At 38.7% G+C, this 24,177-nt stretch overlaps 1 protein-coding gene across 2 annotated transcripts in view; it reads right to left on the bottom strand.

The window, feature by feature from the left end:
* The window catches only part of FAM83B (family with sequence similarity 83 member B), a 54,138-nt gene extending 35,157 nt beyond the window's left edge, over nt 1–18,981 (bottom strand). The window contains exons 1-2 of one of the 2 annotated variants that reach the window (XM_005153194.3): nt 18,830–18,981; nt 13,839–14,339 (exon numbers count right to left, since the gene is read on the bottom strand). In XM_005153194.3, the coding sequence (XP_005153251.1) occupies nt 13,839–14,282 (444 nt within the window). In that variant the 5' untranslated portion in view covers nt 14,283–14,339; nt 18,830–18,981. Of the gene's footprint in view, nt 1–13,838; nt 14,340–18,331; nt 18,438–18,829 lie in introns of those variants that run through there. The other variant, XM_031052653.2, reaches the window with a different exon arrangement.
* Between the last annotated feature and the right edge of the window lie 5,196 nt (nt 18,982–24,177).

The raw sequence follows: 24,177 nt of genomic DNA, 5'->3' as shown, positions 1-24,177 counted from the left end.
CGCAAAACCATTCTCTGAACCACTGAGGAATATCTGGCATTTTTTAATTTGAAATTTTTCATCTGAAAACAAATGAAACATTTGAGATTTTCTTGGGTTTGTGGTTTTGAGAAAATTTGAGAAAGGAAGGAAAAAGGGAGCATAGTTTATGAACATTAAAATGCTTCCTGGCCAACTTGCTGACCTTCAAGAGCCAACTATGACTTTGAAATTAATTAAAATATCCTAATTGAAATGCAATTCTCAATTTTCATAATGCACTAATTTAGTTAAATATGTTAATAATTACCATGAAAGATTCTTCACATACATTATGTTCCTAGTTGTTCTGCCTTTCAGCCTGTGTGGTGCAATATTTACTGAAGCAGCTGCTGACAGCAAGCTTTTCAATGAAATTCTATAATGAGAGTGTGCATATTTATTTATATAAATATTACATAACCTGTTTGTACATATAATTTGAAAATTACTTAATGTCTCTTTTTTCATGGATGAAGAGATATCCCCTACTGAGTTTATATAGAACCATAGAATAGTTAGGGTTGGAAAGGACCTTAAGATCACCTAGTTCCAACCCCCCTGCTATGGGCAGGGACACCTCACACTAAACCATATCACCCAAGGCTTCATCCAACCTGGTCTTGAACACTGCCAGGGATGGAGCATTCACAACCTCCCTGGGCAACCCATTCCAGTGCCTCACCACCCTTACAGTAAAGAACTTCTTCCTTATATCCAATCTAAATCTCTGCTGTTGAAGTTTGAACCCATTAAGATTGACTGAGCAGAAAGTTTTAAATTTTATTGTTTCAGGCTAAAGTCCCATCCAGAACCACAGATAAGCAATTTAGAAAAAAAAGCAGACAGATCAATGCTTGTTACTTACATTGTAATTGCTATGAACTTTACTCATAGCTGCTCAAAAACAGATACACTGTGTTGTGAAAGCATAATTCACTGCACTTTTGTTGTAACTGCACTATAGGATTTACAATCAATGGAAGACGCTAATTCAGGGACAATAAAGAAAAAGAAGTACTGGATTATTTTTAGTTTGCATGTTACAATGCTTCCTGTATTTTTGAAATTCTCCTCACTAGAGAAATACTTCAAAGACTGGTCAAAACAGTTTCTTGCTTAATTTCCACATTTCCAAACAGGAGAATACTTAGCATAATAATTGGTAACACCCCGACTGTTAAGACAGTGATCCCTCCAATAGGCATCAATACAAAATTTTTGCAGTTCTGTGAAATATCAGGGATTTTCTTCCTATACTTTGTGACACACACTCAGACAAGACTGATGAAAGAATCTGCCCAAATTTGGATCTACTGAGCAAGAAAAAACTATGCTTAAATCTATGCCCATTTATTTTTGCACACATTATACTACAAATCCCCATACAAACTGTAGGGAAACAAGCAGCTTCAAGTAAATTCCATTTGGGTTTTTAAACCTAGAAACTCTACTTGAACACCAAGGTGAACTGAAATGCAGTCACCAATATTATTATTGCTTCCTTATAACAAGCAGAGATTTTTGTATTTGGATTTCAAATGCTACAATGTTTCGCTTTTCATTCAGTACAGTATTTCCACAACAGATAACACTATATAGCTGTGCTGCTAGAAAGTTTGAGTCAATGTATTTTGCTGGAAATCCCCAAAATTCTTTAAACACCTAGCTTTTTGTGTTCTTTTTAAAATAACTACATTCTATGGAAAAATATCCGTCAAAGATCATCTTCTAATGCTGATTTTGAATACACTACTGAGCTTGGTAATTTCAATGCCTTCACTTAAGTACCATTATTATATATTTCAGAAATTAAATCTTTTCCCTTTTATATCTGTACTGTTGTCACATGTAGTCTACTACCTTAAAAATACACAGCTGAGTTATGAACTAAAGAGTAACATAAACTGAAATGCTTTCTTCTTTTATTTATATCTCAAGAGGGACTACTTTACATAATTAAATAGTCATCTCCTCAGAAAATATAAGCAATGTCTCTCCATAAAATTTAGCAGATTATGAAATTCTGATCCTTAGGATGTTTTGAAACACCACTAACAAAACTCAAAATGTGTATTTACCTGTGTGCACACAATTTTGTATCAGCATAGTGCCACAACTGTCCATGAAACTATTTTTCAAGGTGCTTACTTGTTGGTTTCTTTAACTTAATATGCAGCACTTACTTAAATAAACAAAATCAGTAAACTGTTTTGGATAGCTCTACCACAATAACTAAATTCCAGATGTTCACTTCTTAGTGTTTTTAAATTCATTGTGCTTTCTTGCTAACTTGAAAAAAAAGGTGCACCTGCACTTTTAGTACACACTTTGCAATCATTTCAAAAGCCTCAGAGTACAAATTGAGAAACTTCTCTTTGGAATTTTCCTTGCACTATATGTAAGCTCAATAAGCATGTGTAACTTGGTAGAAGATAATGAAGCTTCTATCCCCAGTACACACTCTTAGGGTTTGCTAGCAGAGGACTCAGGTCATTTTGGCTGAGGCCATTTATATTAAGTTAGAGGAAAAAAAGTTCTTTGATAGACATTCTGTGTTGGCAAAAACTACTGCTCTTTATGCATCAACATGATGAATTAGTCTGGCTCTTGAATTTCTGTCTAAGGGACCAGTCTGTCTTTTACAACATTTATAGGTGCGTCCATTCCTTTGGTTTGACATCTGTGAGACCTGGGCCTGCTTGTGCATGCTGGGATCAGTAAAGGTGGACTGTGTGATGATTCCATCACCAGCATCAGGGGAAGGGAAAACCTTCCACCAGTTTCAATGCCCTGTTTGGGCTTCAGATACTTGGTTGTTCAACACACTTTTTACTTAGAATAAAAAACAAAATTACATCAGTCTGCTTTGGACACATTTTAGTTTGGACCTTTTTTAGTTGCTGTCAGTGGATGCAATCAACTGAAGATAAATGCTAATTTTGTACTACAAGTGTACTGTGGCACAATTTAAGAGAGATTAATTAAATATTTAAAATCAGATTCTTCAAAATATGTGGTCATATACCTAGGCATCAATCCTGCACACACATATGCTTGTTAAGCTAATGGAACCTCTTGTGTACACAAATTAAACTATTCAAATTCTCTCCGGATTAGACATCTGATTTTGTCTGAAGAAGAAAAAAAGTGTCTTCTTTGACTGAGTATTGTATTTTTGTCTCTCTCTGACCTTTACTAAATACCTGAAAAAAATCTTTCCAAATTTTATTAGATGTATTGTTTGACAAAATGAGATGAAATTCAATTGTGCATACAAGCCAATTTTGTTATTAAATAGAAGATTGTGATTTTTGATATGCAAATGGTTTATCTCTGAACTCCATCCTTGTTGCCAAAAACGTCAGTTGCAAAATAAAACAGTGCAAATAAGAAACTCTTATTCAGAAAATATATCCCCCTAATATTTAATCTGTGAAATCTACAACTGATAATAAATATCAGAAATCTGTTAATAAAATTGGATGATTTAACTAGCAATTCAAAAGCTTTGCTGTATTTCTAACATCATGATGGTGGTTTACTACTTCATATGGGGAGAGATAGAATGACTAAAGACTCAAACTCCTTACTGCAAGCACTTGCTTCAGGCGTGCTGACTGGCATCCACCAAAGCACACATGTTTCTCCATTGAACTAAGGAGGGAGCTTACATTCCCAGATGTCATGACTGGAACTGCATTCAGGAAAGATGCCCAACGTACCCAGAGCAAGCAGGATATGCTCACCTCTGGTTGAGCTGCACAAGGAAATGAGAAAAGGCTGAGGAGTAGGGGCTATCAAAGGGGAAGAGCTGGAGTGGGGTTGAACAGGGAGGGGAAGGAAAGAGGAATTACAACCAAAAATGTACAGGTTTCCTATTGTAGTGTAAGTATGGTCATTTCAGGGGTGAGAACAGAAATGCCTGCATATTACAGACACTACACAGAGCTTCCACATCTTCCTTCCATTTGATACCAGTTCTCATGGAGTTACTTCTGATAGTGCATGAAAGCACAGAACAGAGCTCAGCCAAGTCAAACATTAGTCCATCTGCATTTGTCTTAAGTTGTCCTTTTCTACATGATGTTCTAAGACTTACATAATCCAAAGCTCCCAGCATTTTCACACTGGGTGCAGGCTCCAGAGTGTTATGGTCCTAAGGCCTAAACAGAATTTAGTTGTTGCACTAGTTCCTATTAGGATGCCTCTCATCAACTGAAAGGACTAACAGAGATCCCTGTTCCTCTGGCATGCCTCTTCCCAAGCATGCCTCTTCCCAACTCCCAAGAACAGCACATCTTTTCTGTCCTTTCTATTCCTCCAAAAAGCACTCAGAGCCCTGGCTTTGCAAGGCTCTGGCATTTACCCAGAAGAGCTTCCTGGGCTCTGAAGAGCTCATTGCAAAAACACTGTTTAACTACTCTGAACTTCAAGACAAAGTACTGAGCCTTTACTTAAGACAGAAATCCTGTAACAGCAGATTGCAATCCTGTACTGTAGCACTTCAGATATGGACTGCACTTCCATCATTAAATTTCACTTATGCATAAGAAATCACATCATCTGAATAATTAGATTTCTGGCACAAGTGGCTTATTGTCATTCAATAAGCCTAGAATTCATAAACAAAATAGATGATGGTATTACTGCAGTCATATAGTGCATCATAAAATCTACCATAGAATATAATGGTATTACTGGGGATCATGTAGTATTAGAACATGAAATAAGGTAGTATCAAATAAATAAGCAAATAGAAGAATCAGTCAGAATTCCCAGTTTCATCTTGTCACTTAGTTTTGCCATTTGAAAGGTATCTCCTTTGAGCAAAATAATATACTTTTTGTTATATTTTAAAGCAGCTTTCCATAGACTTATAACGCTACATACTACTGTAAGAACTGGATCCTTTGATGGTTGGTATTTTCAGGCCCATCCTCAGTAAAGTCAGATTACAGATCTCTATCAAACAGCTACTCTGCAGCCACATATACCTGGCTATTATTTAAAAGAAACCCGCACCCCTGACAGTGACTTTTTTGACCCCGACAGGCAATTATTCTGTGCCTGTGCTAATCCACCATTAGGCAATGCCAAGAAATTTTCAGAACAAGCAGATGGCTTCAGATATTTTCATGCTCTGTCATGCTGGATGGAGACCTTGTTGCTTTGACAAGCAGTATCCCCCTGGCATTTGAGTGAAATCAGATCTGCTGGCTGACATTGTCACTTCTGTTTGCTGCCTCCGATGTCTCTGATCAGGAGGTGACAGCTCACTAGCAGTGGATTCTGTGCAGCTCAGAAAGGGCTGCTGCTTAGTGGGTGTTTCTTGAGAAAGGTCCCACAGAGAATCTGCAGGCACTTGCTCTTCTGTGCTGGTTATCTTATTATTATTCCTGGCTTACTGAACATCAAAAGCCTAGCAAGAAAATATTAACTACAATACCTTCTGTGGGCTAATGCCACTCAGATTCACTTGAATTAGAAGGTGATGTCTAGTGCTTTACCTAGTGCTTAAACCATAAGGGGAGTGCATTGAGCTGAAGTGCAGCCTGCTTGGCAGAGTGCCTGCAGATCCAGGAAACAGCATGAAAATAAGGCTGAGATGTTGAATCTGCTGTTTGAACTAAAGGCACGCCCATTTGGCTACCTGAATACACAATCCTGTGCTACTGTTGAAACCCGATCGCTAGCGGATAAAGCAGATATCAAAGTTTTCTTTTCATCTCTAAGAGATACGGTGTATAACTTCTCATATTATCGTATCGCCCAGCTTCATCTCTCATAGCAGGCAGAAGTGAAAAGGCCTGAGGAGATTTGATGCTGCAGTTAGCAAAAGCCCCTGGATAAAAGATGCACCACAGTAGTTTTTTCAAGGCAGCTGTGTGCCCACATGCCTTGCTGGCGAGAGGAAGGGTCACCATAGATCCTGGGTTAGAGGAATCTGTTCTGGTTCTCATGTGCCTTATATCTTCTGGACAGTCAGTACAAGCACCCCAGATCAAGAGATAACTGGTTAATATAATCTGCTCTTAGCTAAGGTATGAGAACACTCTGTGTATGTCTTGAACATACACCCTCTTTATCTGAAGACTTTATGGTCTTACAAACATTTTTGAAAAGTAAGCACTACAAAGCCACAGTTATACACTAACACAAACTTTTCTTGAAGTACTGATGTTCCTCAGAAATTCATTTTCCTAAGTGTACACCTATAATGTGAGGGTTTTTTTAGGAACTAAAGCCAGAGAGACAAGAAAATAAAAACTTGCTGCCTGGCCCCCTCACTTGCTCTGAGTACTGTTTGCTAACATATAATACTCTCAGGCTTTAGGTTTATAATCTCTTTTTGAGCTGTGATACATATTAATTTAATGCTTTTGTGGCTCAGTATTCTCCTCCGTAAAACTGTAGACACTTTAGTCATTTTCTTTGATGGCTAAGGATAAAGCAGAGCATATGAATTCTGAACCTACTGTTTATACTACAACAGTGATTTGTCTGTACTGGCTGGCACCAATCAAGAAGATGAAGGCGCCAGTAAACTGTATAATATACAGTCATGCAGCAAAACATAATGATGTTTACAACTTTAAAAAACAAACATCCTGGATATGGAAAAAGTTATCAAGCAAAGGCAAGGAAGGCAGAGATGTTTAGTTTAGTTGCTTCCACTTCTATCTTTATAATGCAAATAATACTACTGTAAAATCAACTGGCTTACTGATCAGCAGACTGTACACTGAACGATTGTTACCTTTGTTGATCAGGCAAGTCATACCAGATCTTGCAATTACTTATTTTGAACAGCTCTATTGAGGTGAGTCATTTTACGGATGTCTGAAGATCACAGTATAAAACAGCAAGCTCAGTGCCAGTTACACCCTGTTACTGTTGCAATGGCCATTCTTTCCTCAGGTACATAAATTATGATAGGACTTTAAAGAGTTAAAGTCCTCTGAGGTTTCAGGCATGCTGACAGCATTTCTGAAAATGTGGATTTTTATTGTATAATATAGTACCTCCTTATTAGAAAATGGTTACAGACATACCTTATCAACAGTCTAAAAGGAAAGGCATGAAAAGTAAAAGTACCAATGACAAGGCCTGCACTTCTTTTAGAGAAGTAAACACTAAAATGTACTTTGACTCCTCTATCACCTACATTGGAATAGCTGCAGTACTCCTTAGGCAAAATAAAACAGTGTTAAGCAAGTTGTTTGCAATAATTACATGTGAAGTAGATACTTGCAATCAGATCTGATATATGAGGAAACTTAATACACATAACTCAGTGGCATTCAGTCCTGCTCCTTCCAAACAGGAGAATAGGGAATTCTGAACTGGCAGCTCTGCTTTTTGGTTTTGCTCCATGTCATCAGTTCTCCACTTTCCATGTAGTTTCTACTGTACTGTATTACACAAATACTGGCGCAGCATTGCAAGTATCTGTATACCAAGCTATGCTCACTTAAAATTCTACTACAAATAGTATAATACTTCAGTTTCCAAATTATGACACATAACAAATAAATTCAAAGTTTAAAATCCCCCGAAATGTGTCCCAACATCCCTCAAGGCATTGTTGGATATAGTGCAAAGCTATTAGAGATCAAAAGTTATGCTAAATCTGCAAAAAATGAAAAAAGGCCTATGGCAATATGAATGAGAATTAAACCTATAGTTCTTCAGGCAAGACTGTTACCTGCCTGAAAAAAAAACACCCTAGCAAAACTCAGATCTCTTGAGGATGGGTAATTCAGAAGAACAAAACAGTACTTCAACGTTATCAGGACTTTTGACAAGTGAGAAAAGGAGAGGGCCAAAACCTAAATACACTGGACTGGGCACTGAAAGAAGCATTCTGCCTAGGAAAAAGTATTTTAAATTAACACTTTTCTCTTTATAGCATATTTTGGCCTAGAATTTCTTCAGCATATTGTGTACAAACCTGCTGTTTAAGATGATAAAGAACATTTTAATCTACTGAATATGCAAAAAGCATAAATGATTTTTAGTAGCACTTTTGTTTTGATTGACAGATTTATGTCAATGGTTTTAATGAAAAAATCTTGTTACAATACGTGTATGCTTACTTCTTACATATACTTGAATGAGACAGACATTTATAAATACAGCTGTCTGTAAGATCTGGTTTTTAATTTTCCCTATTCCACATCAAGGAGGCATGATATTTTGATAACGCATTAGCACAGTTGTGACATAATGGCCATACCTACAAATTAGTTAGTTATATATTCTAATACGAGTATGAAAGATGTCAAAATAGTTTTGCAAACATTTGACCTGATAGACCACCTGGTGGATACCACCACAAGTGATTAACAATTATTTTATCAGATTCCCACTCTCCAGGCTGGCCCTAGCCTCTGCTTGCTTTTCAATTTTGGATCTTTCCCATCTAATGGAAGAGCTATCAGGAAAAATTGTGGGTTTCTTGTTTAGAGCAACTGCGTATAAAAAATGCATTTCACAGAAATACGAGGCTTTCCAGACTATAAAACTGCTTATAGACATGTCCCATTGATGGTGGTCCTCTCTGTCTGCATTATAAGTGCTCTGTGGTGACTGCTCTGGGACTACCCTTACACAGAGGATGGCAGTGGGAGAAGAGGACAGGCAAGTAAAATAGTATGAAGACTCTGAAGGCAAATCCAAGCAGATAAATTACCTGAAATAATTACCTGTTGTGAGCAGATGACAGAACTGATACTGGGTCACACAATAATAGCACCAAGAGCAAGACATGTGTCCTCTTCCAATGCATGGCATGTGCCCTGCACAATCAGAAGAGCTGCAACATGAATTCACTCTAATAAATCTACTAAAAGCTAAAAATCCTGTTTCACCTGGAAACCATGTGGATGACTACCATGCTGGTTTTCAGTGAAGAGGAAGTCATTTAACAAAAGGTGAGTGGAAGTGAATGATGAATGCACCCTTCAGTGCAGCAGCTGAACCAAAAAGCACTTCCTGAAAACCTTGTGAGGTAGGATATTTTGGCAGGGAAAATGTTGCCTATGTGGCTTCAGCTGGGAACTGAGTCTTTCTACATGTTATTCTCAGCTTAAAAAAAGATATCCACTGTTTATCAGACACTCTACAGATAATGTAGAAAGCTTTTGAGTGGGATGACTATTGAATCTATTCCCTCTCCCTGAATTCAGCAGATTGTTCTAGCTTTTATGAACAAACAAACAAACAAAAAAATGTAGCCTCTCTCATCTGCTTGGACTACTGCAATTAATGACCTAAGACAAGCATTGCCACAAGTGCGATTCATTATTATTGTTTCAGTCTGTGTTCAAATTATATTTAAAATAGTTGGCAAAGTATTGTTGGGAGAGTAAAAAAAGATGCTCAACACACCCATGTTCTACAAATTTCCTTCTGTATAGAAACATCACTTTTCATATAGGCATGTAATAGAATTTTACTTTCTTTCATACTAGACTGCAGCTGTACTTGATCATTATTATTATTGTATTAGATACATGAGCAAAAAAGATCAATAGTGAATAATATTTTTTTTCTGAAATAAACTCTTACTTTTGCCTGAAACAAAACAAAATGGAAACAAAAAAAGCCCAATCTGTAATAAAATATTTTCATTTTTATATGACTGTAAAATTAGTCAACAAGTTCTGTTTATTTGTCTAGGTCCACTGCTCTAGAAGATAACACAGGCATCAGATTTTGTACATAACTCTCACAAGAATTCAAAGGAAGTCTTTTGACTTACTATAGACCTAACTACAGTGGGTCTGGCAAAACTTACTTTACAGTGTAAATTAATTCCATCCCACGGGTCTAAGTTTTGCAGCCCTTTCTCATGTTAAAAAGCCAACCATGAGTAATTCAGCAAAAACTGGTTTGTTTGTTTGTTTTTTATTTTCCAAAACAATAACATACTAACCATCTAAATTTCTACTTAGGCTTCTAAACAACTACTTTTTTAAGTCTTACAACTATCACAAATTTTATAAATCCAGCCTTTAGACTGTTAGTCTATTTGAGCAGAATAAAATCAGTGAAAAGTATTGCATATTTATTGAATAGTATGCAGCTTCATACATTCCATCAGAAATCCCCAAAGTATGTCAGGGAAGTCTTTCAGTGATTTCTGGCTTGTGCTGCAAATCAGCAATACTTGGGTTGTCTAAACAACGTGGTTCTTTAAAAGCTGGTTTAAATTCTCTCCAGGAAGAGCTGATCCTTATTTGGATATCAATGTAAAAGACTCAGAGCTATGCATTCTCTCTAAAACTGTGTAGGAATGTCTCAGTGGTGGAGAGAAGAATGCAGTTAATGAAGTAAGAGAAAAACACACTGCCAGAAGGACCCTTTGGTGTTCTGTGCTCTCTTTCCCTGTTGCATCACCCTGTCAATCATGTCTGAGAAGACAGCATGAACTGCTTCTTGCACACATGTACAAGCCTCATAACTGATGGTTTAGAGGCAACTCTTATGGAAAGTCACAGAGGAAGAGGACACTTCATTACTGAAGTCTCTTGTGTTACTTTATAGTAAAAGAAGGAAGTTCCATGTTAACCTGACACAGATGAGTAATCATCTTGATACCATTTCCCAGATGAATAATCTTCTCAGAAAAAAATGCTAAACATTATCAGCTGTGGTTCGGACAGCCCAGTTGGGATGAGTCAGGCTGTAGGAGCACCTCAAGCTTCAGAGAAGCCAGAAATCTGCCACTGATTAAAGGTAGAAGCTTCCTCCAAAACACACTAGAAATAAAGCTACCAGCTTGTTTGCAAAAGCTTGTCCATCATTAAGGTCAGACAGCCCTTGCAGTGCTTTTTAGCTACATGGTTATATCAGCACCTGAAAGACTTGTGTCTCGTTAACACAGTCACGCCAAACATCCTCCCTGTATGAACACAGGTTATGTTGACAGAGGAGGGTGGCTGGCAAGCTGTATCATTTGGTGATGAGGTCTAGTTACACTGACAGTAAACCCATTTTGTTGACATGTTAGGTTTGACCTAAAGCACTCTGCTACCACCACACCAATCCCACAGAAGTACTGTAGTACAGACTGCAATGTAATGCCATCCCATGTACAGTACAGTTCCCCTGCTTTAATACAAGCTCAGAAACAAGTACAGACTCATCTCCTTAAAATGGTTAGCTCATTTTTCTAGGTTTTAGCAATACTGATCCTTTTCTGTAAGGAAACTCGTTATTATATTGCCTGTACTTACCATGAAGGTGATGTGCATAATTTTTATGCAAATTATGTATTTAAGAAAAATGTAAGTGACAAAATTTTCTTATGACACTTTTTCATAGTCACTGGTTTTAGTCTAGTATAGCATAGCCTTACAAATTATTTTCCTCTTTAGTCAGGAAAAAAACACTGTCAGTGAGCAAGTTGCTTAATGTTGTTTACAACACCTCTTCTTAAGGTCAAAATTAACATATGTAATAATCATTTTAAGGAGTGACACTGTGATGCATCAAGCATGAAAGAGGTCAAGAGTAAGTCCACTAATCCTTATCCTTTTATATCTCCAAATACTCAAATAGAATCTAGTTTTCAACTGGCTCAGCCTCCATGAATTTCTGGGCTAGTATATACAAAGAAATATATATACTAAATGGGTTCCTTCATTGGGTGAATGAGTGTAGAAACACTTTGGAGGACCTTGTAGGAGTCGGTTTCCTACTGCACCGAGTGTTCACGTAGCCCAGGGAAATCAGGACCTGAACTTAAGCACTGAATTTTGGTGCTTAGTGTATGAATACTCCTACCTCCAATAGTTTGTTTTCCCACAGAAGTTTGCTGAAATTCCCATAGATTTTGCTTAGAGATGTATTGGTTTAATGCGATTTGCTGAAAAAATTGTTTATTCTTTACAGGTTTCTGGTTTTCATCTGTAACCTTTTCCTGTGTCCTTTGAATATCCTCATAAGACTACACATCTCCACTACTACATAACAAAGAGGCCTGTTTAATATAACTGTATTTTTATAAGTTGTTTAGCAGAAGTATGTTAGCCTGTTTACAAAGTGTTTGCCTACTGTAAGCATGTTTTAAATACCTTACTTCACCTTAGCAGTCCTTTAAACTTTTCTATGCATCTGCAGACAGAACAGTCTTTTAGATTTAATTGCTGTTTCCTGAAGCAACCAACACATATCACTGTATCAAAAGTGTTATGGTTGTTGCTGTTGAGGTTGTGCTGATCAACTAAACAAACTTTTCAGCTGCCAAATTTGACAGTGACACATCCATTACAACCTCCTTATAACATACAAGCACTACAAACACACCAGAGAGCCAATATGCTATGTGCTCAAGCTTTTTCCAAAGTTGGGGAAGAATCACACATAATTTTCCTCCACAGCTGCATTCAAAGGAGGCATGCTCCTTAAAATGGCATTTTACAAGGCAGCACCACCAGCTAAGACAGGTGTTGGAAAGGGACTAGATTGCATGCAGCTAGCCAGCTAACCACAAAAAGCAAGGCAACTAGTGGGAAACAGCCCTTCTTCATGGCATTTCAAAACCTTGTAGAAAATCTGAGCTAGTCTTCACAATAGAGCTAACCCTGTTTTTGTGATTTCCCTTACACTGGATACATTGGTAGCCAAGGAGCTGCATTTTAAAAAAGATCAGGGAGTGTCTTAGGTAAGTCAGGCTTGACAAGAGCAGAAAACATGGAATCTCCCTCTGAAAGGGACAAAGAGAGAGAGAAGTAATTAATTCTCCTCTTCCTTGAGCATACAGTCATTCTAGACTGTAAACTGCAGGATGAAAGGCCTAGCGATAACTCTATTATGACAACAAATTATATGCTTTATCTAAATAGACAAGAGACATTGTAAAAAGACATTGTCCTTCCCTTCCCACCCTTTTCAGTCCACTTCTATTGCACACGTTTATATATATGTTTCAGCCTCTGAAGTGTTTATGAATGCACTCAAGCTAGAGCCTGTCCTACTGATTTAAAGCCCATAGAGTCATGCAGAACCCAATTTATTACAGGGGAAAAAAAGGGGAGGGTGGGTACTTCCTATTAATACTTTTAACACATTGTCACATCTGTTTAAAGAGCTAACATGCCCCAGGGACAAACAGATATAGATGCTAATACATTTTTTGAGTGTTTGTTTTTGGGGTTTTTTGCCTTTTAAATTGACACTGGAAGGCACAAGGTGGTTTGTACATACAGTACCTTATCACTAAGGTGTAAGCTGGGTGTGCCTTAGGAAACTCAAGATGCAAGTGACCCTAAGTGTAGACAAGTACATTTGGAAAAGTGTCCAAATTTCTTATTAGTCATTAGTCAGAAATGAAGGTAAGGTACACAAGCAGAATCTATTTCCTTGTTGCTTAATTTATTTTTTTTTTCTGAGCTCTTTTTAATACTTTCTGACTGATTTCTGCAAGGAAAGTTCCCTGTGATTCAAGAGAAACCTTAGGCTATATCCTGAAGTTGGACAGAATTGTATCACTTGAAGTATATTCAACTAACGTCAAAGAAAAACCATGCTAATTATCTATGAATTTCTCATGGACTGGTCAGCATTACAGTAAAAAGGAAATTATGCTTCATTAATACCTCCCATTAATCCCTCAACCTTGAAAATTAGGTTAAAAACACTGGTGCATCTGGTGTCAACAGACCCATCTCAGTATGCGAAAACCTTTGTGTTGGAACTGTTAGCAGTCAAATTGGTTTTTTTGAGAGAGGGGAAAAAAAGCCTGTAGTAAAACACAGCTAGATTATTATTGACACTCCCCTCCCTCCTGCAATAAGATTTTTCATGTTTACCTTTCTTGCATCTCGTATCATCTTCCGAATAGTTTCCTTTATGGTATAAGGCTGTGCTCGTGGTGGATGAAAAAGCAGATCAATATTTGTGCCACCAGAAATTCCAGGCATTAGGTAGGGCCAACCTAAGTCAAGATTTGGAGCTTCCACATCTGATTCAATGGGCCAGTAGGTTCCCGAGGAAGAGGTGTCATCAATAGCATGGTTAGAGGAATAAACTGTGTTTTGGGGAAGTTTGTGAACATTATTCAAAATATAATCAATTTCCTCATCCGCTAGGAACTCTGAGCATCTCTCTTTGGAAAGAAATTCTTTGTAGGCTTCCAAACCTCCTTCAATCAGTGCATCAATAGCTACTCGGTACCATTCCTTGTAATGAGGTTCAATATAGTTGTCTGATCTGCATTCATCATGTAAGGACGATAGCAAAGACGAAGTTTCCATTTTCACATATATTTTGTATGAAGTCTCTTAAACATCCATTCGTGAGCTGAAATATATCTGTAAAGAGAAAAAAGTAAGAAAACAATCAGAATATTTGTAGAGATGTATGATGCACACAGATACTATTCAAAATACTTTTATGGTAATGTTGCTCCAAGTATTTCTAGCACCTTCCAAGAAATTTAAAATGTTTTGAAAAGGCTCAGGGCTTAATATTGCCAAATGAATATTAAAGAGCTAGATAAAGAACTGCTTCTGCACAAGGCAAAACAAAACATAATTAAAAGTGATTTGATGTTCTTACATTAAAAGCTACAGCAGAGCTCCTAACACACTAAAGATCTGTACCACTAACACCAATACATACCTAATACATGGTCCAATATGCTACCATAGGTCATGCTTCAAAACTCTTTATAACAACTGACGGAGTAATGTTCAGATAAACACTTCAGAAACCAATTACATTTCCTACTTTTTGATATATTACTTTTTCTCTGCAATGCATTCCTGTTTTCTGTTGTCTTTGAAACCACTGTCATTCAGGTCCTTCTCCTTATCATCTGTTCTCCCATGCTGATCTAATCCATTTGTTCCTCCCAAGCAGAATCAGCCTACCTCATTTCAGTGAGTTATGAGGAACTCCAGAAAGATTTATCCTCCCACATCTGGGATCAACCTCTGAATCAGCAATCTTATGTCTAGTTTCCACCCTGCTTATTCCTTCTGCCAAAAGGAGCGGCTGCTTTAATCTTACCTTTTTTTCTTTTTTTCCAAAACATTAATAATAAGTAAATTGTCTACTGACGAACTTCTAAATCCATTCTTTTTTTTTTTATTTATTTCATTTAACAAGGGCTGATAGGGTTGGTTCTTGCTGCAACAATTTGGGATTTAGGATACAGAGAGGACAAATGGCCAGCTTTTCTTCCTTCATGTTTGTGCAACCTCATGGGACTCATCTAACACCTAAACTACAATGAATTTCTGCACTGGACAGGTAAGCCACAAAAGAACCACACAAAGCTGTGGGGGAGGAAGGGAGGCTTGGCCATGTACAATAGAAAGTTGATACATGGTAGTAGTGTTTAATCTTTCAGGACTAGAGCATGAAGCTTAGGAAAATGCAGAAGTAGGAAGTCCAAAAAAGACAGAATAGTTACAAAAAGCATATATGAATTATGGTTTGAAAGTTAACACTGGGTTTCCCTACAAGCCTAGTTATTGGAATAGCAGTGTAATGGCAAGCAATAATCATTCATATTTCTGATTACTGGTATGTAAACACAACACAATTCTCTCTTCACATCAAGAACTTTCAGAAATTTTGTGAACAGTGCAATTGCTTTCCACTGTCTGCTGGGAACAGTTTAAATCTTCTTGAAAGGAAACACAAATTGGCCGCATTAACCTAAAGGAATGAAAATCAAAATCTCCATACATTACTGATAATTCAAAATTCAATTACATGTTCAATTAAACCAAGATTTCTGAGGAACTTGGGAACTCTGAGGTTAAAAAAAGACCAAGGAAGAAAAATCCAGATCTGAGGCTGGCATCAGCATGTCATATGAAATAATTCCATTTGAATCCTGTCTCTCAGCCAAGTAGCAGGGTAGATCTTCCCAGATAGGACTGCTTTCGAGCCTGAGGGAAAGGAGTGTTTCTGGCTGCTTCCAGAGTAGCTCTTTGTGGCAAACTGGAAAGCAGGAAGCAAAAGGGATGCAACTGCTCTCCCCTGGTCAAGAATTACATGTATTCCTGTGACAGATATTCAGGGCTTCATTCTACACTGCTCTCACAGGTACAAATAGAACATTATAAAATAAGAGTGATACCATTTTACTTTGGCCAGATGCAGATACAGCCTGTGGTGTAATACGACGGAGAACTGAGCACGCAGTACAGACAAGAAAGACAGATGCAAAGGTCAAAGTCTTATAATGTAAAATTAAAGCATTCATCAGCATCCCATGGAAGCCAGTCATCTGGAACAGGTTTTCAAGACATTTTAGATGAAGAATGAAAACCATCAAGACTAAAAATGCAGTTACTCAGCAGAGTTGCTCTGAAGAATCTGAACACTAACACAGGTGACTTTACTGAGAACCTAATAGACCCCTCTTGTAGGGCCCTCCAGGACAAGTAAGTCTCAAAACAGTGTAGTAAAACAATCAATCTTACTGTGATATTTAAGACTAAATCTGATTTTACAAAGACAAATGAAAGATATTTCTAAAATTCTTGCTACTTTGGAATAATGTGTTTCTAAAATAAGAATTTTGCCACTGATTGCATATATACAGTTGAGAAAGACTTAAGTGTTTACTTCAAAAACTTGTCTAAATCCCCTTTTTCTTCTCCTCACTCTCTCCTTTGAAAATAAGAGAACAAGACTATACTTAATATGTAAAGTTGTGCAATATAAAATATTGAATGTTATGAACAAGAAAAGGCAAAAAAAATGACTGAACGTGGCTCACATGTGTTTTTTGTTTGGTTTGGTTCTTTTGACTCATTTTGTGCATTAATATAGCATACTGTTTGACATTTCATTGTAAACAATTAATTAATTAAATGCGGCATAGGTCAAATACAGTAACTTAGACTTACGCTGAAAGCAGGGTATAAATGTACTGTAATCTTCAAAAGGTGAGACTTCTAATGTAGTCTTCCAAACAAGAACAGTTATTTTGCAGTGAACATCTTTGATGTTGATCTTTTGATTTGTAAGTGCAGTTTACAAAAGAAGCTTCAAGCAGTGCACATTTATTTAAGAAAGTAAATGTAAAATCTTGTCAGCATAGAAATAAATCACAGAACAGATGAGATTCTAATTCTGTTTTTTGTCATTAAGGACATCAGCATGCCATACATTCATGAGAAGAAACAAAAGAAAACTCCCAAATAAAAACGATGGCTTCAGGTATATTTAACAAAAGTTCTAGATGTCTTGATACAGGTATTTTCCTTCTTAGAAGGTAAAAGCTATTTTGTAGGAAATGTACCTGTGGAACCAATACAATTTTGAACAGAGTGGCAGGGGTTTAGACAAAATTCTGAAATAAACATTCTGGTGTCTTCTTCAACTTTGTATAATGATTCTGCATCATGAACTTGATTCTACTCCTGAGGTCAACAATTCTATAAGCAGAATGAGGCACATCTCTGGAGACTTCCAGAGCTTTGTCAGGCTTCATATACATGATTACAAATTTTACCAGCACCAGGAAAGCTGCTGTTCATCCTCTGAGAAATAACTTTGGCTGTTAATCCCAGCCCAGAGTATCAGCTATATTCTCTGCTTGGATTGAAAACTTTTTTACTGAGTGCCATTAATTGGTTTAAATAGAATGTCAACTCCAATACAGCTGCTAGAACTGAATCTTCTGCTGCAGAACACAAATTCTGAATCCTGCACTGATGTGATCATCTTGTCTTTCTATTAAAAACTCTCAGATCTTCCCAGTGCCATTATCAAGAACCCAGCAAGAGAGCTCTTATTTGAAACAAAGGTCAATGTGCCTTTCTACAGAAAGATCCCAGCTGTCACAAAAGCAGCAGATGACAACTGCCCACTGAAGAAGATGATGCAACATTCTGTGGTGGTTCCAGGAGCACAGTCCTCCAGGCTAGAGCTAGAGACATGCAACTTCCCTGCCTTACTAATATTCACAGCATTTACAAATTTCCCATTCAGCAACTTTGGGCTCTAACCCCAGGCTCGCACAGTCAGTCCCTGGCAGGGCCCTGGCCATGGTGCTCTCCTTGGGATATCCTAACTTTTCCAAAGGAAGTGTGATTCCTTTGGCAGTTTCTGCATAAAGTTTCAAGCGGAAAGTTAAACCATGGGGACGTCTTGACACAGTCCCTTCTCCCAGGCATGGCTTTTGGGGACGTTCACCTGAGGAGCTGTGACCCACGGCTCTGCTAAGGAGCCTTACTACCGCCCAAGGGCCTCGTGTGACCGAGCAAACGGGCGTTTTATGACAGCCGCCTACCACCAACCTTCGTACGAAGGAATTGTATCAAGAATAAATAATAATTACCTATAGTAAGCAGTGACGGGCAATTATTTCATTATAAACGGAATTACACTATTTTCCGTGGATGCAAAGGGCATCAGATTCAAGTGAAAAACAACGCCCCAAGCGCTCCTGCTTCTTTTTCCTTACTGTCCAGAAAGTTAACTTTCCGCCCAAAGCGGAGGCACCAGCCCCGCTCTGACTCCGCCGCGGGCACACCTCCCCCTGAGGACCGCACGCCCGTGGTACCCCCGCCGGGCCCTTCCCCTGCTCCCTCCACCGCCCCACGCTGCTCGGCGCCGGCTCGCCTCAGGTGCCCGCGGCCGAAGCGCCGCCGCCGCCTCAACTTCGCGATCCCCCCGCCCCTGTTTCAAAAGCCCCGCGGCGTCGAGCAGGCCGCTGGAGGGGCGGGGAGGAGTGAGGGGGGCGGCCGCCCCACACGCCCGCCTGCAGACGGGTCAGACCGTGCCCGTGCCGCTGCCTCTGCCCGTGCAGGGGGAGGCGGAGGGCAGACCCACTTACCGCACCGGTGCCCCGCTGTGGGGTCTCTCCTCCGGAGCGCCGAGGCGGTTCGACCCGGCTGCTGCGATCGCTGCGGCGGCGAGTCAAGGCGGCGCTGGGCTCATCGCAGGTACTTCCCGTCGCTCTCAGGCGCGGTGGGTGTGGAAACCAGTTACAACATGTCAGGACGGTGTCGCACCAAACCCGCCGCCGCGGGAGCGGGGCAAGGGCTTGTCTGAACTGGGGAAGCCCGGCCCTCGCGCGGAGCGAAGGGCAGCGCCTTCCCAGCGCCGCGGCGGCACCCCCCACCCCGCCCCATTCCACCCCACCCCATCCCATCCCATCCCGGCACATCCCTGCCCGCCGGGCCGGACGCTGGCATACGCGGTCCCGCGGGGCAGGTCCGTCCCGGGCCGTGCACACGGGCAGCCCCGGAGGGACCCTGGGAGCAGGGTGCTTGTGTGCGTGGGGGATAAAACTGTAACAAACGTTGGCTTGGATTACAAAATAAACCCGTCAGCCTGGAGTCACGGTTTCCAGGTTAACTCCCTGGGAGCAAGTCACGGCAAGGGAGCGGTGCACGTTTGAGACCTTAAATCGGGTTGTGTGGGTGAGCCCCCTTTCCACAGCTCAGTTGCTTTAAAATGATCTTTTGCTCGTTTTTTCTCAGGTTGGAGAAACGAAGCTGAAGGCAGAACCCCCCCGGCCATCCAGGCTGCAGTGCCAGCATCATCTTCCTCAACTGCCCAAATCCTGGACATGCCATTTTGGCAATCCTACGTTGGGAAACCCTTGAGAGCTTTTCTGAAGGCTCTTCCAGAACACAGTCATTGTAATAGGATCATGCAACTGCCAACACATCAGCATGTCACATATATGCATGACTTAAGCACACCGAGGTGTAAGAACACGAGTTTTCTTTGTCATTTTAAATTAATGGCAACAGATGGAAACTTTTTATGGGTTTTGTCCATAACCTGTAGTGTTTTGTCACCCTGTAGTGGATAACTGCAGGCAGCTTTTTCATGAGCCAGACAGTGCAGTGTAACCCTGACAATTACACTTTATTGGCAATAGTTCATCTCGTCTGGGTTTAGGCACAAACTTCTTTTTCTAACCTTTACTGCCCAATAGCAAGTGCAGGTTATATCCTATTCTGAAGGTAATAATGGTTCTACTGTGACTTTTTGAAGAGGATTCTTTGAGGAAAAAAAGAAAGTAATATCTATGCAACAATATACTTATATAAATATATAAATCTGGTAGCCACCAGGCAACACTTTTTGTGTATGGTTAATTCAGGTAGTGGAGTGCAAAAGAGGAAATAGTTGATGTCAGTAAACTCATGGACTACCCTTTGCAGACCTAGGATCACCTGGTTTGTGTGGTTAGACTCTTACACCCAAAAAAGAATTTCCCTGGGTTTGATGAAACATGAGGAAGAAAAACTGCTGTAAAAACAAACACATTGTAAAAGTCTACTTAGTATTTTATAGTTAGAATGCATCACTTTTTATAAAATGTGTGGTCTGAAAGGAGAATGCTTTTCTGTGGAAACTTGTCCATCAAGAGGTGGGGCCATGTAAATTTTGAGAAGAACAGATCTATTTTCTATAATTATTTTTGAAAGGGTAGGAAGGTAGATGGATGGTCACAAAAGCACTTTTAGCCTTGACTGAATTGGTTGGATTTTCATTACATAAAATTTACAAGTACTATTGGGTCTTTCTTTTAGAGAAGGCAGTGTTTGAGTACCAGCTTAGCACAAACAAAAAGCTATAATGAGATCAGTAATAGCTATCTAAATAAGGAAATCTTCATGGAAAAGGGACCTAGAGTTTTTTTGCTGCATTAGGATCTGTACAATAAGTTTTTTGATCTGTGCCTTTACAGTGCTCAGCTCAGTGGGAAACCAATTTAATACTGAGATATTCAGCAACACACATGCACACACACAATACAAATGAACAATACAGTATAAAACACTGACAATAATATTGATAGTAATAAGGCACTGTTATTGTTGTTGTTACTGAAGAGAACAATACACTCTCTAAATAGCCAGTACACCATACCAACTTTAAAATTAATGGGTAAACAGAACGATGAGAAGAGATGTAGAAAACTTAAACATATCTTTTTAAATACTGAGAAAGCCCTTGCATAAAATGTATAAAGAGGGGATGGTAAATGATGCTGGAGACTCTTCCACACAGTTGGGGGTTGCCTGAGTTTATCAACTGAAGCCCTCCAGTAGCTATACCAGACCAGACATTTCATAAAACCTAGCTTGGATGACGTGTTTTGGAAACCAGCTACCCGCAGCCATCTGTCAAAGTAAAGAGCATTTTTATTCAGCAGGTAATAAACTTCCAGGTCATAAACTTCCAGATCTTACAGCCACAGGAGGCAATGGAGGCAGATGGTATGAGCAAGCTCAACAAGCTGTAAAACAAATTCTTAAACAATACATATAAAAATGGATTATAAAAAGATGAGGCAGGGATATGTTGTTCAGTATCCTTACTCCTAGAGTTGTGGAGCTGCAGTAGTTTGAGGGGAGTGGACTGCAGAAACTGGCCAGGCTCTCATTTGCCTAAACAGCCTTTCCTTTTGCCACTGGAAATGTAACACTGGGCAAGCCCAGTTGAAGCATCATATTGATTGGAATAGTTTTGCTGGAATCCCACTGATTCATGAAGCCTCAAAACTACAGAAAAGAAAAAAAGAAAAAAGTTTTTACTCTAGAGACAGCTTGTTCATGGAAAAAATGGAATTAACTCCATATGTTTGATACCAATCATGTTGAGAATGTAATCAGGAAGAACACTTATTGTCTTAAGTGACCTGAGTACTCAGATTATGGTGCTGTTGGATTATCATCTCTGTGACTTCTATCAGCTCCCAGTTGTCACTTCTGAGACTTTTTTTACTACTGACTTCGCCATGTACAGGTCTAGCCGAATGCAAGCAGAACATAAAAGATTGTTATCACATACACAGTGACACCAGTCCAGAAGTTTATGATATGAATAATTACTAAGGATAAATATTTATATGAATGATACTTATGTTTCTGCTGCATGCTTACCAAGATTTAATTTAGATTCACTAAAGGGATGCTGATTCAGAAGCAGTAGGTGTTCATAACGATTCATAACACCTATGAGTTTAGCTTTATTAAATTTTGAACAGATGAAGAAAGAGTACAGTCCTGAAGATTCGTACTATTTACAAATCAAAGGCCATATCATCTAAAGTATAACTATAGAGAGTTCGCACAATGGTCAAAATTAGAGCAAATGTGCTATTTGCATTTATGGATATAAAAGAACTGCACTGCATTTATACAAGGCTGATGAGGACTGATTCAAAACCCCCATATTTCATAAAGTAGCGTAGAGAAAAATGACACAGACAAGTACAAATTAGTATGGAAAAGCTTGTGTCCTACTCCCAGCATATGCTTTTCAAATTAAATAATCATGACCTTTTCTGTTTAGGGTATCATTTTTTCAAATCAAGGATATGTTAATTTGGTCATAACAACATAATGGAAACACTTGACAGTGTCCAAACTCCAATTAGCTTACTAAGTACCCCACGGCTTCTATCAAGAAATGGCTAGTAGTTGAAATACAAAGAGTTAAAGTCAAGTTCTTTAATGGAGAGAGGATTCCTAACCCATATATGCTGGACCGGGTATATATGCTGTATGGTAGATTTTTGTCCTAGGTCTGGTCTTGTCAAGGCCTTGTGCAAACCTACTGAAATGACTTCAGAAACTTCAGTTGTGAAGAGAATCTGAGTGTTGCCTTTAAGTAATTTATGGTAAGAGATTAACAAATTTATGCAAAACATTTTTATTTTGAGACACAAGTAAATAAAAACCCACTGGTCTTTATTTTCTGCCATCAATATATATAGCTGAGAGTGTATCTCTGCTGTAAAGCAGGTTTGAATAGAGAGAAGGGAACTCCTCTGAGGTCTGCTGTAATATGAAGACAATACCTCTGGCTCAGAAGGCTCTGAGACAAGAAGTTCCTAATGATGAAACGAGACAAAATATTTTCTGCCCTCTTCCTCTCATTTTCTTCTTTGCCTCATGTCTTTATGCGCTGCTATTCATTCAAGGGCTGATCAGGCACTACATAGACCTTTGCTCTGACTCCATGTAACTGTTCTTGTGTTCCTTCAGAGCACGCTAATGTATAAGAAAGGGGGAGGAGTACATTTTCTTGCTGCAGATTAACTTCCTTCTCTAGGAGGCAGAGAAGTAGCTCCCCTTGATCTTCTTACAGGCTTCCAGTCCTCTGTGCATGCCCTTAAACATGGTTCCATCTGTGTCCTTGGGCTTGCACAGGTAGCAGCAAGCAGCCCAGTTTCTCTGTTTTCTTCATGGCTTCTCAAGTTTTTTAGTCATACAGTTAGGTAGCTACTTCAAGCTTACCTAAATATTCATATACTCTGAGGTCTTTGAAGATTTCACATGTCCTTGTGATTCAGGCTCTTAGAAATCTTTTTGCCCAGATGGTATTCATGCAGTTGTTGTAATTTCCAAAATACTTCAGGCTGACTCTTGTCATTATTTTTTCCTTTGTCACTTGCCTTTACTTGAGCATCCACTTTTGCCTTACTTTGGAAATGATAGTCATTGTACTACTACAAGCAGGTAGTAATAAAAAATTGACCAGAAAATAAAAGAAAAAAGAAAAAAATACCCCAATAACATCCTTCCCTCCCCTTTCCCCCTTTTAGTTGGAAAACTCATATTTTGTTCTCCACCTGCTCACTTTCCCAGAAAACGAAACTTTCTGATGTATCTTTCCTACTGGGCTTAGCCTGTCCTTATCATCATGTCTTCCCAAGGGCTGTTGCATTGCTGGAGTCTGAATGACAAAATCTTAACCATATATTTTGTGATCCAGATTTGTGGCTTAAGACTTTAGTGATTAGGGATGAATAATCTTATCTCTTGAAGACAGGCATACTTTGGGGTAATGTAGAGATCAATACTGAAAATTTTATACTAATTTTATAGTATATATGTATTTTTATTAATTTTATGTTATTATTTAATTTTTAGTATAAAATATTTATATATTAGTATACTATATTTATATATAAATGTTATACTTAAATCACCCTACTGAGATTTTTTCTATAACATACACTTTTAATATTAGAGGAACTATTATATACAACTATGCATTGTGTATAAGAATCCAATTATTAAAATCTAGCCTTGAACCTGGGATACCCAGTTGGACGAAAATCTTGACTACATCAAAGTCCAGTCTGCTGTTGATACAGTAGTAATAGAAAACACCTCTGCCTGTTTAAGCTGTTTGTACTCAGTGGAATGGCAA

The sequence above is a fragment of the Melopsittacus undulatus genome, chromosome 3, assembly GCF_012275295.1.
Source record: "Melopsittacus undulatus isolate bMelUnd1 chromosome 3, bMelUnd1.mat.Z, whole genome shotgun sequence".
NCBI classification, from domain to species: domain Eukaryota; kingdom Metazoa; phylum Chordata; class Aves; order Psittaciformes; family Psittaculidae; genus Melopsittacus; species Melopsittacus undulatus.
Note: the sequence above shows the minus strand (reverse complement) of the source record. Positions and strands in the feature narration are given on the sequence as shown.